This window comes from Nannobrachium achirus, assembly GCF_963921795.1.
Source record: "Nannobrachium achirus genome assembly, chromosome: 3".
Taxonomy (NCBI): domain Eukaryota; kingdom Metazoa; phylum Chordata; class Actinopteri; order Myctophiformes; family Myctophidae; genus Nannobrachium; species Nannobrachium achirus.
The window spans coordinates 23,725,275-23,736,414 of record NC_137812.1 but is presented as its reverse complement, the minus strand read 5'-3'; the positions used below and the strand labels follow the sequence as shown (position 1 = coordinate 23,736,414).

The 11,140-nt window shown below is 45.1% G+C and overlaps 2 protein-coding genes across 2 annotated transcripts; one reads left to right on the top strand and one right to left on the bottom strand.

Moving 5' to 3' along the window:
- Positions 1-3,282: 3,282 nt before the first annotated feature.
- On the bottom strand, positions 3,283-6,237 carry LOC308282103 (SEC23-interacting protein-like; the record flags this gene model as incomplete). The annotated part of the gene is made up of 1 exon (XM_080722447.1): positions 3,283-6,237. The coding sequence occupies one exon, from the start codon at positions 6,235-6,237 to the stop codon at positions 3,283-3,285; it is 2,955 nt and encodes a 984-aa protein (XP_080578573.1).
- Positions 6,238-10,224: 3,987 nt separating this feature from the next.
- LOC308281659 (iron-sulfur cluster assembly 1 homolog, mitochondrial-like) lies at positions 10,225-10,608 on the top strand (the record flags this gene model as incomplete). The annotated part of the gene is made up of 1 exon (XM_080721892.1): positions 10,225-10,608. One exon carries the CDS (start codon positions 10,225-10,227, stop codon positions 10,606-10,608), a length of 384 nt encoding a protein of 127 aa, XP_080578018.1.
- Between the last annotated feature and the right edge of the window lie 532 nt (positions 10,609-11,140).

Genomic DNA, 11,140 nt, shown 5'->3' with positions numbered 1-11,140 from the left:
TGTACTACTGGGTGTGATGTTGTCTAGTCTGAGGAAGAGCTTTGAGCCTGAAACGTCACAGCTTTCTTTCTTTTTTTACGCAATAAAGCATAGCATAATGTTGCTTTGGAGCCCTCAGTGTAAGAGCGTTTATTTTATTTGTTCTTGCTTACTGCCCAAATTCGGGTTGGGGATGTGCATGTCCTTTTCCTTTTTTCATGTTATCTTCTCTGAACATGTACGGGTTCACACTCAACCTTTCAGGCCGTGAGTCCTCGACCCCCAAAATATCTTTTTGAAGCCCCCCACCCTGACAAGTTGAGGCATTACATTGTATTTGACTCTGTTCCACGGATAAATACAGTGAAAATAGCCGATCTACATGCTCACAACGCCTCACGTTCATAGGGCCACAATGGAAACAAGTCCCCAGACTTTTTTTGTGTTATCCTTTTAGAGTTAAAAGTCTGACTGTCACTGTGCTGTTTACATCAATCAAAAATAATTGTAGATCGGTCATGTTTGACAATTTGGCCAAAGTTTTTCTTATAGCATAGTTATTTACTTTTGACGCAGCATTTATTTAATTTTAGAGGTAGGCTATTAAAAAGGTCTTACATTTTTAGAGACTGGTTTGATTACTTACTGTTTACTGAAACAACGTTGCACATTAATAAGCAAATCATCTGGAAATAACAATGGGGACCCCCCTGCGGGGGTCACGACCCACATTTTGAGAACCACTGACGTATAAAAAACAGTAAATAGAAGATGCTGGGCTGAGCCACAATTAAGGTCAGATATCAGTCCACTAGTCTGTATAGTTGTGAAGAAGGTTTAAGGTTATTAAAAGATCACACACACACAAAAAGCAGCTCACAAATAGATAATTATACAGTCTAGGGAGGTGGGGGGGGGGGGGGGGGGCTCTGAATGACCTGGTCCTGGACACAGTTGGACAAAATGGGCCAAATTTGAGAGAGGGGAACAAAAGAGAGACTCGGAGGCCAGATGCTCCAGTGAGATGATGCATGCAAATCAGTTGACGTGGACGGAACAATAGACCCCCAACCCAGCTGGGGCTGCTTGCTGCTTCAGACCCCCAGCAAGACAAACTGATGCCCGGCCAGCATCAGTGCATGGTGGAAGAACTGAAATAATCAGACATTCTACCTAAATAAATGTAGCAATACCACAATATTAAAACAAATGCAAAAGACCTGTATTCAAATGTCACTTGAGTAAAAGTACAAAAGTATTGGCATCATGTGTCGCATCCGCTATTTTCAAAATAGGGCTCAAGTAGTTATCATGTAGGCCTATTTTTGTAGACTAATATAATAATGTATCTGCAAATTTGCAGATATAAATTATTATTACAACTAAAGTTATGGAGTAATTAAGTAGGCCTACAATAGCCAATTTGCCCCTGAAAAAAATAAAATAAAAATATTAGGCTACTTGACTACAGTAGTCTAGGCTACTTGAGTAAATGTATTTAGTTACTTTACACATCATTAGCCGGCATGTCACACAACAAGAGAAGAGACCAGAGTCTATTGTGTGAGCTATTATGGACACATTAGTTCATATTTCAGACATGAAATAACAGAAGCAAAGCTTACAGTGAGTGAAGCTGAAGTCTACACATGATTATTATACTTATAATAACTATACTGAAATACAAGTTCACTGCAGATAGCAGCTTTTATTATCGGTTAGGATAACGAGTTTAAGTTGACAGAGCGGAGGCGCCTGATTGCCATTCATTCACTAGGCTGTATTGTAGTCTATATGGCAAATTATATATAGGCTATAATTATAAACAAAAACGTAAAACAATTGACTCAATTATAAAAGGCAGAAAACTATCACATTACCTTAGCTGTGTGGACGCATCGTTAGGGCGTACGTTCCCCGAGGCTATATCCAACACAACGAGGCAGATGAAACTCGCAGCTTCTCAAATAAGTAAGTTTTGTAATAGGCCTATTATTATTATTATTATGACGCTCATCGATCCGTTCGGTCAAGTCCTCATGCAGACATGTGAACGGACTTCCCTTTCTCTCTCTCTGTCTTTCTATCTCTGACTCTCTCTCTGTCTCTGTCTCTGTCTCTGACTCTCTCTCTCTCTCTCTCTCTCTCTCTCTCTCTCTCTCTCTCTCTGTCACGCACGCACGCACGCACGCACGCACGCACACACACACACACACACACACACACACACACACACACACACACACACACACACACACACACACGCGCGCGCGCACAGTGCACACGTGACAGTGACATTTGACACTTCGCAGACGGATTCTGGTCGTTGTAGTCATAATCACTTTTCACCTTCTGACCGAGAACATTGTGTAGGCTAGGTCTACTACCTGCCCTGTGGTGTCTGTTAAAGCCGATGTACTGTAAGTGATATTTGGTTATTTACAACCATCCTTTTTTCTTGACGTTTGTTCAACTGGGGTGTCTTTAGAACATCTAGCCTAAAGGCAATCACGCAGAATCACAGATTAGGGAGGCTGCGAAGTGTCTGTCAGTCAGCAATTGTGGGATTGATCAATTAAATTAAATTAAATCCAAATCATTCAATTTAAATGTGACATTAGCTGGACGAGACAGAGAGAGAGAGAGAGAGAGAGAGAGAGAGAGAGAGAGAGAGAGAGAGAGAGAGAGCGAGCGAGCTTATAGGCTACATTTCAGCAGTAATAACACATGTATTAGCCTACTGTCTTGCCTAAGCCTTTAAAGGTTTTGTTTTGTATTGATAGCCTACTATCCAAGTATGAATTTACACTTTGTTTGATCTATCCATTTATATTTTGTTTGCTTATTTATGTTTTCCCCGGTTGAAACATGAAGAAGCATCCTTCATGCATTTTGGACAGTCATTTGATCATGATGGCATAGTGATAGGCTACCTGCTTTTGCACTTTTAAAATAGCGCTAGTGAAAATATCATTGTTAAATGCAGCTGTCTCCTCTGATGTAATATTGTAATCCAATGGAGGAGAATGTTTTGGGCATGAAAAAAAGAAGGGAAAAAAAAACTTTAATAAAGAAAGGCAAAAGTCACAGAAAGAGATCTGTGTAGGACTATGTTTATTTGCATTAATTTGAACTAACTTGACACCACTAAAATGTTCAACTGTTGGGTGCTTGAGTGACTCGGCGATGGTGGATGGTTATGCTGTATGTATGCTGAGTGTCTAAAAGAAAAAAAGGAGAAGAATCTGGCACAATATGTGGTAACATCTTCAGGTTGATTGACGCCTCAAGTACATTATTGCATTAATGTATACTAATCCCCATGGATTCGTAGACTTCTTTGAGAATAAACAGGGCCGTGTCTTCGGATTCCCAGTAGCACTGATGACTCTGAATGGAGAAAATGTACTCGTTGAAACTCTCAATCGGCTTTTCCTGCAGGACATAGTCAATGCGGCGCCCACCGTTTAGCATCCCGATCTTCGCCGGCGGCTCATCTTCTTGGTGTGTCTCAGGAGTGTCCAAAGCATTTAGTTCTTCCGGTACCTCTCCTTGGTGTGGCTCAGCGCCGTCCGAAACATTTCGCTCCTCACGTACCGGTAGCTGTTTCTCCTCCACCTCTTTGATCTGATCCGCCACCATGGCCAGCTCCACCTGTAGCTGGGCAGAGGAGGTGTGAAAACGAGCAAACTCGTTGAGCGTCTGCCAGGCCGTCTTGAGGGAGCTGATGAAGCCATATTTCAGGTCAGAGCCCATTTTGGAGAGGCTCTCCTTCAGTTCGAGGTGCATCCTCTTTCTCCCTTTGTGATGTGGGATCAAAAAGGGCTGCAGGTCCAAGTGGGGAACAATCATGGGTTCAATCCTGTATGCGACCGAGTCCAGTGGGTGGTAAATGTTAAAGAAACCCTTGCAGGTAGGCAACTGGTATGACTCTTCGATCTTTTCCAGACCACGGACTGTCAGGAACATGGCAATTGGAGAACCCAGGGCGAAGAAATTCACTGGCTCAAAGTCCAAGGCGCGGTAGCTCACTGACACCTGTCCAGTGCCAACTTCAAAGTAATTGTAATCAACGTAGATGTTTCTCCCCACACGTAGCTTTGTGGTGTGATCAGACAGAGGTTCAGGTACTGCCTGTGGTGCTACCACCTCTTTGTCTTTCACCTCCATTTTCTTTTCTTGAGCCGCCTGGAGAGTGGCCTGCTTATTCAATGTGTCTTTGACAAATTTGGCAACCCTTTTCCTGGGTCCAAGTGGGATTCCCATCTCTTTCAAGTCCTCAATTGTGCACATGAGCAAAGATTCAACGTCAATCTTCTCTTCGTCAAAGGTGCTCTTGTACTCGGATAGGCCCAGATGTTGAAGGACAGCAGACAGATCTTCAAACTCATCTCCTTCATCTTTAGGCTCTTCTACAAGACATGGTGCGAGGGTATTGTGTGCCTGAGCAGCATCCCGTTTCATGTCTACTGTATGAACTTCATTAGTAGTTGGCATGGTTGGCATGACCTGTGCAGGGGAAATATTCTTTTGATTTGACAGCAAGTCGAAAAGTATCAGGGAACCTAATCCATGTCCAACCACTGATACAGCTCCTGTGTAATCCGGGTTTCTCTTCATGAACAGGGCATGCAGTCTGTTAATCTCTAGGGTAACTGTGTCAATGATGGTCTGGCAGTACGTGGGGCTGTTATAGATAAGCACGTCTAACAGGGTCTTGTTGGTAAAGTGTCGCAAACGTCCAGCACTGGGCAAAGTGATCTTCCTTATCTTCCTGTCCACCCCTGTGGCGTCTCCATGTAGTGCCGCGTGCCACTGGACCGGTAGGAACTCCACCCTTCTGATGACATGCTCATCCTGGGACTTCTTAAAGTGACTTTGCATTAGTGTCAGTGACACTGTACGAAAGTCGTCCACACACCCCACCACGCTCCGACACCTCAGGTCACACACAGGACCATTTCCATGCACCATGAACACTAGATGATCCACCTTAGGTAGCTCTCCGTCAGGTACTTCATCATGATCATCATCAATGCCCCTCTTCACCACCCTGGGCCTGGTCTGACCATCTTGAGCTGTGCCCAACTCATCTGGCATCGCAGAGGACTGGAACTGGACTATCATGTTTGGATTGTGCATGACAATGGTTTCACCAGATGGAAATTCTAGCCTGCGTTGCCACTGGTTGGTAGATACAGATTTCTTGTATTCTCCCTCCAGCTTGTCACTGAACTCCTCTGAATAGGGAATGAAGTGGCTGTCAGAGTCTCCCTTATAGAACCAGGTGCAGCGTCGTATCTCAGTGGGTTCCTCCTCCCAATACGCAGCGGTCCGCGTGCGGTTGCACAGATGCACGTCATAGCGGCCTCCGTCTGTGCACACGATCACATTCTCCGGGTCCGGCTGAACAGAATTATAGGTCTCTTCCAGTTGAATGGAGTCGATGATACTGAAAGGAAGCCAGGCGCTTGTTGATTCCGCTTTTTCGCAGTAGAACCAGTGAGGCTGAACAGGCTCGTAGACATTGCAGTCGTGTAGCGTCGTGGGATTGGCCAGCACCAAATCTGTGGTAGGTGGTGGGGGAGGTGAGGGTGTCAGAATCTGTGGGGGCGGGGGCTTTGTGAATGTAAGGTCTGCCATCTGGAACGTCTCTTGTAGCGGAAGGCCCAAAGAGTAGGGGTTTTGCTGTGGTGGTGGTTGAGGTGACGACTGCAGTTCTGGAGCGGAAATGTAAGGTCTGGCTTTGCTGCTGATGGGAGTGTGGCGGTATGGGTTGAAACTCTGCTGAGACCCCTGGGGAGTGTTCTGTCCCATAGGGGTGTTCTGTCCCATAGGGGCTAGGTAAACTGTACTAGTAAATGCAGGAACAGAGTTAGTCTGGGAGCCAGGAGGAGGTGGCGGGGCAGTGCTGGGGACACTGCCGGCGACAGAGGTGGGACTCGTTGTTTCCGGGAGAGCAACTAGATGTGACAGTGGTGAGCATGGCTGATGACCTATCGATGCAAAAGGGTCATGGCTGCTGCTTTCGGAACTGAAGAAGTACTTGAATGAGGAGGGAGTCGACAGGTTGGCAGATGTCTGTCCGGGGAGGCGGTCCTTTTCTCTCACCTCGGTTGGATCGTCTGGTAACACGTCGTCAGGACCAGTGACCTGGCTGACCGGTATGAATGGCAGATTCAAGTTGAACTCCGGAGCCGCGCTAAACAGTAGATTTGCGCTGGAGTTGGGCACAATATACATTTTTCTGTCAGCCATTTTCACATGAGTATATGTATGATAAACTAACTAACACAGTGCCTGGATTTCTGGTCGTCCATCAACAGAATGTCTGGCCCACCGCAGTGTTGTCTGGCAACAAAAGCACATAACTAGTGAGTGATGTCTGCTGTCTTCAAATCTCCGATCAAGTGGATCCTCTTGCCGTGACAAAGGCAGATAAAGGCTGTTACTCTTGTCTGTGATGTTTTAACCAGCTTTGATGCTCACGTCATCAGATACGACTATAATTGTCAGACATATAAAAATAATACAAATATATGGAGTTACATTATCAGTCTTTTCCAAATATGGAAGTCTGTGGTGATGCCCCATAACTGTTCTAAAACCACAACCACTTTTTTGGGTGGTTGCCATAGGCAACACAATATTGTATTCGGTCACAGAATTATTTCCCAGCAAAGTGAACCTGTGTTTTGTAAACTTTCTGAGTAATGTCATCCGATCGCACAAGTAGCCTACTGCGTTCGGCTGCGTAGGTAGGTAGCCATGTGTGTTTAAACCCGTAGCCATTCAGAGACCAGCATTTCTGGTAACGTCATCATTAATAGCCAATGAGGGACCAGCGTTCCTGGTGATGCCATGCCAGTGATGATGTCAGCGCACGTCATGGCACACAAGACGCAACCTCGATAGAGTGCAGTTCTAGTTTTTAATCTACTCTCATCCTATACTATCCTATTAAAATTGCCTGTGTGGGTGGACTTTGTGTGGACGGTGGACGGCTCCATATATAGAGACAACTTTAAACTAAAATTTCCGGCTGCAAGCTGTCAGATAGTAGGTTCATCTCATTATAATAAGGAGATTTTAGTTTTTTCGGGCAAACAAATTTCACAAAATAATCGGAATTATGCGGACTCCACATGGGAACAGTTCAGCTCCAAAGTGGATCTAACAGTCCAGATTACATGTGGACAGCCAGTATAATTAATGTCAGTCATCTATGAGGTCAGTCGTCTATGACGTCAGTCTTCTATTACATACCATACAGTACATGTCTATTATGTTTTATGTATGACTCGATCCGAGCTCCAAGTATATGAAACTAAATTGAAAATAATAGTGGAGGTACTTTTTGGACCTACAGTGCTGTTTGGAACCATACGATTAACAGCAATAATACATAGAAAGGTGCAATTCTGGGACATTTCAAGTGTGGTTGCACTGACACGAGTTGCGAGGAATCCACTGGGAACAAAGCCACACAAGACAGACGGAATTAATCAACTACGCTATGCTAAGAGGAGGTTCAACAACCACCAGACGCACTGGTGTGCCACGGCCACCAGACTTCAGATCCAAGCACATCATACTCTCCATTTGCACACTGTATTCCATGGGTTTAATAGAATGTTCCCTTATTGAAACATGTCTTGTATTTATATTACATATTATGATGTAAATTGTTCTTCTGATGTCACTCCTGTCTTGTAAACCTGCAAACTTGATCTGGGTTGTAAGGCTGGATATGGATAATATAATATCCAATCAGAGGTCAGAAAAGGGTTAACAACAAATTATATGTTGTGATGTCGTGTCTGACTGGACAGTTTACAGTTTACAGTTTAGGCATTTAGCAGACGCTTTTAATCCAAAGCGACTTACAATAAGCAGATACAACATCACAATAATAAACAAGATAATAGGTCAGTACATTAACAGCAATATAACAATGTAAATGGATATCTATCTAGAGAAAACACAATATAATCAAAGTTCTAAAGAAACCTAAAAAACAAAAACAAATGCTGACTAGCTTATGTATGGTCATTGATTTTACTGTAGTGCCAAGAGTTTAGGTGGAGTCTGAAAAGGTGAGTCTTCAGTCCACGGCGAAAGGTAGCGAGTGAGTCCGTTGTTCTAAGTGCGACAGGGAGTTTATTCCACAACTTGGGAGCCAAGAGGGCAAACCGTCTCGGACGAGTGGATTTTTGCCCTGGAGTTTTTAGCGAGGGTTCGGTCAGCATCCCTGTGTTGGCTGATCTAAGTGAACGAGTGGGGGTGTAGGGGTTGATCAGGTTTTGGAGGTATGGAGGAGCCATACCTTTGGCTGCTTTGAAGGTCAGCATCAGTGTTTTGTATTCCATGCGGGCCGCAACCGGGAGCCAGTGGAGGCTGCGGAGAAGGGGAGAGACATGTGAGAACTTAGGCTGGTTGAAGACCAGTCGTGCCGCGGCATTTTGGATCAGTTGGAGAGGTTTAAGTGCACATGCCGGGAGACCAGTGAGGAGAGAGTTACAATAGCCAAGTTTTGATATGACAGATGTCTGAATGAGGAGCTGCGCTGCCTCCTGGGTGAGGAACGGTCTGATTTTACGGATGTTGTAGTGTGAACCTACAGGACCGGGTGACTGATGCAATATGTGCCTTGAATGATAGCTGGCTGTCCAGGACCACACCAAGGTTTCTAGCAGTAGGAACTGAAGTCACCAATGCATTATCTATGGAAATAGTGAGATCTTGCATGGGGCAAGACTTAGCTGGGAAGAAGAGTAGCTCCGTCTTGTCCGGGTTCAGCTTGAGGTGGTGGGCTGACATCCACTGTGAGATGTCGGCCAGACATGCAGCAATGCGCTCTTCCACCTGGGTGGCAGAAGGGGGGAAGGACAAAAACAGAGTGTCATCAGCATAGCAGTGATATGATAGATTGTGAGCAGAGATTACAGCACCAAGGGATTTGGTGTACAGGGAGAACAGCAGAGGGCCAAGTACGGATCCCTGGGGGACTCCCGTTTGGAGGGATCGGGGGGATGAAAGCAAACCTTTCCATGAGACCTGGTAGGTCCGGTCCGACAGGTAGGAGGAGAACCACTTTAGTGCCGTCCCGGTGATGCCTAGGTCAGCAAGGGTGTCCAGGAGCAGCTGGTGATTCACTGTGTCGAATGCCGCTGATAGATCCAGAAGAATCAGGACTGCAGAGTGGGATGCAGCCTGGGCAGCATGGAGTGCTTCTGTGACTGCTAGGAGTGCCGTTTCTGTGGAATGGGCCGGTTTAAAACCTGACTGGTTGGGATCCAGCAGGTTGTTCTGTGAGAGATGGAGAGAAAGCTGGTTAGAGACCACACGTTCAAGGGTTTTTGAAAGAAATGAGAGGAGGGATACCGGTCTGTAGTTCTTGACGTCCGAGGGGTCAAGAGTTGGTTTCTTGAGGAGTGGTGATACTCTGGCTGTCTTGAAGGCAGCTGGGACACAGCCTGAAGTTACAGAACTGTTGATGATGGCGGTTATGAAGGGGAGTAGGTCAGGTGCGATCGTCTGGAAGAGTGGAGAAGGGATTGGATCCAGGGCACAGGTGGTAGGTCTAGAGGAGGTCACTATGACGTCATCTGCAGAGAGAGGGGAGAAGGACATTATATTGTCCAAGATATCCAGCCTTACAACCCGGATCCGTCAAAAAGTTCACAAAACACAGGTTCACTTTGCTGGCAAAATAATTCTCTGGCTGAATACAATAGTGTTTTTGCCTATAGCATCCACACTAATAAAAATCTCTCTGTCTTCTCTGCATTGAGCTGCAGTTACTGTATTAGCAATAGTAGACTGCAGCTGTGATAAGAAATTCTAGAGAGAGAGAGAGCTACTCTAAAAAGAAATGTTCAGAGCTACTGTAAATGGTTTAGTCCAGGTCTGTGGTTTTATGCTGACATCTGCTGGGACTTGGAGAAAAGATATCAAAAAGCAACAGTCAATGGCATAAAAATATAGCCTATACAGTGACTGACTGAATGAATGAAAGAATTAATTAATGATGATGAAGTCAAGTCACACATAGGCCTATACGCCATAGATAGGCTGGTCACATGGGAGCTGGACAGTTATTAGACCCTGTCTTGATGATTGATAGTGACGTCAGCGTGATGTCATTGTTCAATGACTATTTAAACCTGTAATGCGTAATGTTTTTGCTGACAAAGAAAATAAACGTATTTGCTTTAAACCATTTTGAGTCCATGATAGCTTAACATGTCTTCCTCGTTGTTGCAAGCGACCGTTCGCGCAGCAATAAAGGTAGCGCCGACAAGAGCTGCACTGACGCTGACCCCGGCGGCTGTGGACAAGATCAGGTCATTACTGCGGGGCAAACCCGAATACGTCGGTCTGAAGGTCGGGGTGAGGACCCGCGGCTGCAACGGACTGACCTACACACTGGACTACACCAAAGAGCTGGACAGATCGGACCAGGAGGTGACGCAGGACGGGGTGAAGGTGTTCATCGACAAGAAGGCCCAGCTGACCCTCCTGGGAACCGAGATGGACTTTGTGGAATCGAAGCTCTCCAGCGAATTTGTCTTCAACAATCCCAACATCAAGAGCATGTGTGGCTGCGGTGAGAGCTTCAATGTCTGACTGCACAAACATATTCTCACCTCTAATGTGATGTGCAAGGTGCATGACAAGATGAATTGTATAGATGAGTGATTCTCCAACGTTTTATTATCAAGGACTCACAGTTTTATATGCATTATAGGCCAAGGACTCCCATTTGATCTCTGACGCTATAGCCTCAGAAACCCAGATTTTTTGTTTGGCGATCGGAAGAAATGGGGCTATAATCTACATTATAAAACCCTAACTCTGAGAGAGTGAACCTGGTTCCGTTTGTACACTGAAATGACAGACCTGTACCTCCTCAAGGACATCTGGGGGTCCCTGGGCCCCACTTTGAGTACCACTGGTTCCCCAACATATTGAGGGTTTTGGGACGGTAGATCTGAAATTATGACTTCACAAAATGTGAAGAAAAGACTCATAAGATTTGAGGTTTGTTCGGTTTTATGTTTAGTTTAGTTTAGTTTTTTAGAAGATTTACTATTGTAGAAGATTTTTATTGAAGGGATGGCTCCTTAGATGCTGCATCTCATTTTCTAGGGGGTCCCAT